General features: G+C 27.0%; 1 protein-coding gene across 1 annotated transcript; it reads left to right on the forward strand.

The window, feature by feature from the left end:
• Nucleotides 1-1868: 1868 nt before the first annotated feature.
• Nucleotides 1869-5605, forward strand: LOC146725082 (tyrosine--tRNA ligase, cytoplasmic-like). The gene is given in 10 exon segments (XM_085484672.1): nt 1869-1952; nt 2373-2778; nt 3297-3559; nt 3642-3857; nt 3980-4174; nt 4729-4830; nt 4833-4910; nt 4913-4994; nt 5177-5318; nt 5448-5605. Coding segments are annotated over 9 exon segments (1566 nt in total). The 5' UTR covers nt 1869-1952; nt 2373-2404; the 3' UTR covers nt 5562-5605.
• The last annotated feature ends 395 nt before the right edge of the window (nt 5606-6000 follow it).

The raw sequence follows: 6000 nt of genomic DNA on the forward strand, positions 1-6000 counted from the left end.
TGCAGGATAATTTTTTTAAATGCAAAACTTTTAATTGTATAAATATTTTCAAAGATAAAATTCTTACATATATGCAAAGTAAACACATCTAATATATTTTCCAATTCTAGTCACAGCAAAATTAAAAATTTATAGTCTAAGCATTTAGATTTCCTTATATATTTAAATTATATTAATTAATTGATTATAATAAAAATATTAAAATATTGAATGTTATCAAAAAATATTTGAAATTAATAAAATATAAGTATAATGACTAATATAAGATTTGAATTTAATTATCCAAAAATAACCAAGTCCAATCCAAGTAGTAAATTATTTTGATATCAAATGATATGCATTTGTTATTTGAGAAGTCGAGAGCAAATCTTGTTAAATACCTGCTATAAATTGTCAACAAAATAGCTATGTACTTTGATATGGGAGCTGTTATTACTAATTAGATTGATATTTAAACATTTTTAATATATTTGAGCCTGTCATTTAATTCTATCTATTTAAAGCCAATGTTTAATTAGATTATTAGATAATTTAATTAAAAAGTTTAATTCTTACATAATAAATTATATTTAAAGTTTTATAAATTATTATGTAATTACTTTTACAACTTATTTTATAAATTATTTAATTAAGTCGAATTCAATTGTTTGCTATAATGTATATAATGATATTATATTTTACAAAATAATATAAATTAATGTAAATAAAATTAACATATATTCAAATTTATAAGAATATATACATATATAATTATTTATTTTATATAATAAGATAAAAAAATGTGTACATAAATAAAAGTAAATCTTTAAAAGCATAATCTTTATTTCGAAAAATTGTTAAGATTATTTATTATATATTCACTTTATTCATCCGTTGCTAATAGGTATCAGATAATAGAAAATTTCAGATATACTTTATAGAAGATAACAAAAACAAAAAACAATTTGCATTAAAAAAAACAATTTATATTGAAAATAAAATTAAATAAAATAATTAAAAATAATAAAATAAATAAAAAAATATATATATACATATATAAAATATATATAAATATATTAATAAAAATATAAATAAATATACATATAACTAAATATAAATATTAATAAATATATATATGAGAAATTGAGAAACATCTGTTTTAAATTGTAACGAAAACTAATGGTAGTATGAAGAACCTGCCTGCGTTTTTAATGTATTATTTTAAGGTATTATTTTTTATTATAGGATTTTTAAGGACATTTTCTAATTATATATATTATTGTAAAATTGAAAAAATTGTAACTAACTAAATAACAAATTATTTTTGTACCCCATAGTTCTCACTTGATAAGGACCAAAATCAATGATCGAAACGTCGTGATCTACATTCTTACAATCTTGCTAGTTTGGTCGTTAAATAATAAATAAAGAAGATTAATAAATATGAATATAAATATGATGTTTTTTAAATCGGCCAACAGAACCAAAGCACGAAAAATTAATTATTCGGAATTATATCTCTTGGTTTGAGATCACTAAGTTCCATATATAAATTAATCTCGAAACTTACATATAGAGAAATAGGCGCGAAAAATATAGGTCCGAAAAGCCGCTGAAGCGGGAATTGAACTCGCGTCTTTCACTTTCCGGGCGACTGCTCTTACCAACTAAGCTATTCAGACCCTTTCGATCCTATATTTTTCATTTGCCTTTTAGTAGATGTTAGTAAATTCTTTCTGATTAATAAATATATTAATACTGTGGCTCAAGTATATTCATTCCACAGACTTCTATAGAAGTCTGTGATTCATTCATAATGACGACACGTGATCAGCTGCCATATTGTCAGATTTTTCACGCATGCGCACTGGAATTTTATACCCTGATTTTCGACTACTATTTGATCATTTGATGCTACTTGTTAAATGTCCACGTTGCTTTCGCTGCCCGGCTAGCTATTCGTGATATTTTAGGTTACTTCACGCAATTTAAATTTTAAAATAAATTTTTTGTATCAAGAAATATTGGTTTAATTGATTGTTACTTTTTGAAAATTTTCTCATAACATTTTTATAACATTTTTCATATATGTATCTATTAAAACATGTAACAAAAAAGTGTTTTATATAAATTAAATATTAATAAAAAAATATAATTTACAGAATTTATGCATGCAATATAATATACAATGTGCTGACTTAATGTATTTTTGTTAGAAATACAGTAAAAATAATTATAAATATATGCATGTATGTAACATATGTGTGTATATATATCCTGTTTTTGCATTTAAAACTTCAGAAAATGATGCAATTATGATTATTGAAACAATCTACTTGCAACAATAATTAATTTACAAGTTGTTAATACATATTTAAAATAATGTTGTTTAGGAAACTGTGAAGATCTATAAAAAGGAGCAAAAATGACCTTGACATGGATTGAGAAGTATAAACTCATTACTAGAAATCTTGGAGAATGGTTGGGAGATGAAAAACTGAAAAGTATCCTGAAGGAACGTGATCTCAAATTGTATTGGGGTACAGCTACAACTGGGAGGCCTCACATCGGCTACTTTGCACCTATGTTCAAGATAGCTGACTTTCTACGAGCTAGAGTAGAGGTGACAATTCTCTTCGCCGATCTTCATGCATATTTGGATAACATGAAAGCACCCTGGGAACTTTTGGAGCTACGTACTCAATATTATGAAGCTGTAATCAAGGCAATGTTGAAGTCCATCGATGTTCCGTTAGACAAATTAAAGTTTGCCAAAGGCACGGATTATCAGTTGTCAAAGTAAGTTGGCCAATTGTACCAAGACTCCTTGTACTTTGTTATACAATTATCTGTTTTTTTTATACCATTCGATTTCAGTCGATTGGTCCCATTATTCCATGCAAAGAAGTATTAAAGTCTGAAGTACCGAAAACTGAATATTTTACAAGATATTTTATATTTTATGTAAAAAAGTTGATAACTTTAAACCTTTATAACTCAAAAAGTACTCCATAAAAAATATTATAAGATTTTGGAAAGTACTTGAAATAACCGACAAGAATATGCAATGAAAAATAGGTAGTTCCATTTAAGAAATTGAAGATGGTCTTCACATGACCTTCAAATGGCTATTCAAGATCAAATCAATGGCACGATCTTATGTCCTCAAAACCCTACAACTTTGTTTAAAAACATTTTTTCGTATCTAAAGCCATTTCCAAGATAAAGAGCTCGGGTCAGACTTTTGAGACACCCTGTAATACATCTTTCTAAAGTGATATTGTTAATAAACTAAAATTATTATATTTTTTTTCAAGGGAATATACATTAGATGTTTATCGTTTGAGCTCGCTTGTGACAGAGCATGATGCAAAGAAAGCTGGTGCAGAAGTTGTCAAGCAGATCTCTAATCCTCTACTATCCGGTCTTCTTTATCCAGGATTACAAGCACTTGATGAGCACCATTTGAAGGTAGACGCGCAATTTGGTGGCGTGGATCAGAGAAAAATTTTCACTTTTTCGGAAAAATATCTGCCTATGATGGGATACGAAAAATGTATCCATTTGATGAATCCAATGAGTCAGTATTAATCGGGAAAAAAATGAACAAGAACTTCTTCATATTGTTTTAAATATATTGTTATTTTCATATTTCTTTCCAGTTCCCGGTTTGGCAGGTGCGAAAATGTCTTCGTCCGAAGAAGATTCCAAGATTGATCTGTTGGACAATGCTGCGACGGTGAAGAAAAAGTTAAAGAAAGCGTTTTGCGAACCTGGAAATGTTACAGACAATGGGGTCTTAGCATTTTCCAAACACGTTATATTCCCATTATTTAAAGATGATGATATTTTCAATGTACCAAGAACTGCAGAATTTGGTATGTAATTTTTATTTTGTCATGCTGCTTGAGGCTGTTTTAATTTTTAATTTATTTTTAAAAAATGATAAAATTAACAAAAAAAAAAGAATAAAATTTAATATTATCTGTAATTTTTTCAGGTGGCAATGTGTCCTTTTCAAAGTATGAGGATTTGGAAGCCGCCTTTGTGAAGCAGGAGATACATCCTGGTGATTTGAAAAATGCTGTAGAAATATACATCAACAAACTCCTGGATCCAATAAGAAAGGAATTCGAAGCAAACTCAAAGTTAAAATTACTTGCAAGCAAAGCATATCCTCCATTAAAAAAACAAAGTAATTTAATTTTGTTATGTGTATTTTATGACAAAAATTGTTTTTGACAGCATATATATATATATAGGGTGTCCTATTTTAATCAATCACCCTCAAAAATTTTCATTTTTGATTATACAACAAAATGTTTTAAACAAAAAGGGTGCCTCTTAAGGTCATTTAAAGGTCATTTATATTTTTAAATTGAACTACTATATTTTTTTTATATAAATCGATTCCTTGTAATTTTTTACATAAAAAGTTGTAAGGATAAGATGACAAAAAAGTAAATAATTTTATTTTTAAAAAATATGGTAAAATTAACTCCATAAGTAACTCCATATTTGACGTGTCCTTTAGAAAACAGTCGATAATGTTATTTTCCATTCCCTCTTAAATCAAACCACTTTTATTTGAAGCATTTTGTTGTACAATTAAAAATAAAAAGTTTATAGGCATGATCAATTAAAATGAAACACCCTGTATATGATTAGTTTCAAATATATTATATAATAATAATATATAGTATTGCTAATAACTAATTGCAATCTTTGGTCATTATTTGATTTATTTAGAAGTTGTAGAGGTAGAAATTACTCCTGCGAGATTGGATATCCGGGTGGGCAAAATAGTCGAAGTTAAAAAGCATCCAGATGCGGACTCACTCTACATTGAGAAATAGATTTAGGCGAATCAAATGGTCCACGTACCATAGTCAGTGGATTAGTTAACTTTGTACCTTTGAATGAGATGGAAAACAGATGGTGGTGATCCTTGCCAACTTAAAACCAGCGAATCTCAGGGGAATTTCATCACATGGAATGGTTCTCTGTGCTTCAGTGTAAATATTCTATTATGTAGATAATATTTTTTAATGCACTTTCATACATATATTTATTGTACAAGAAATTATATAATTTTATAAAAAAATGTAATAATTTTATATTGTTATTAATTACAAATTAAGATAGAAAAAGTATTACGATGACTAAAATATAATTCAATATTATATTTTATATATAGTGAGGAACCAACAAGGCAAGTAGAGCCTTTGAGACCTCCTGCAGACAGTATGCCTGGTGATAAAATTATTATCGAGGGATATAAAGATGGGACAGCGGATGATGTGTTAAATCCAAAGAAGAAAGTGTGGGAAAAGCTGCAGGTACATACATATGTTGATTATTTAATGTGCTAGACATCTTATTGAATCTTTGCATTATATGCATTTCTTAATTTAATTAAGAAATTAAGATAAAAATGCATTTTATAGTAAAATACGATATGTTATTAGGTTGATCTTGTGGTAAATGGAGATGGTGTAGCCTCTTGGAATGGAAACCCACTGCTCACTTTGACGGGTGGCAAAATAATACGTGATACTCTCAGAAATGTTCCGATTAAATAATGAAGTTATAATTAGCTTTATTTTTCATTACATCAATTAGCTAGAAATCTTGTTAGTTTTGATCATGAAATGTTTCGCTTTTTATATTTTTCTAGCACTTAATAGGCGTACACACTTTAATACACACAAAAGTAGAATTATAAAAGTTTGATCAACAATAATTTATATATGTATAATATATATACAATATGTAAAATAAATAAATGCAACCTTATAATTATTAATAATATCTAATAAGATATACTGGATAACAAATTTTATCATTTAATGTAAAAAAATGTAATTTCAAATAAAGAAGTATTGTTGCTGCAATTTATATAAAATGTTGCCTAATTAAACCATAAGTTATTTAAATATAATCAAATTTCAAAGTGATAAATATAAGGCCAACTTATCGAGCTGAATATTCGAGATGTTCAGTCAAACTACCATTTATTAC

Source organism: Nylanderia fulva, unplaced genomic scaffold (genome assembly GCF_048542155.1).
Source record: "Nylanderia fulva isolate GAGA-0341 unplaced genomic scaffold, ASM4854215v1 Scaffold105, whole genome shotgun sequence".
In the NCBI taxonomy this organism is placed as follows: domain Eukaryota; kingdom Metazoa; phylum Arthropoda; class Insecta; order Hymenoptera; family Formicidae; genus Nylanderia; species Nylanderia fulva.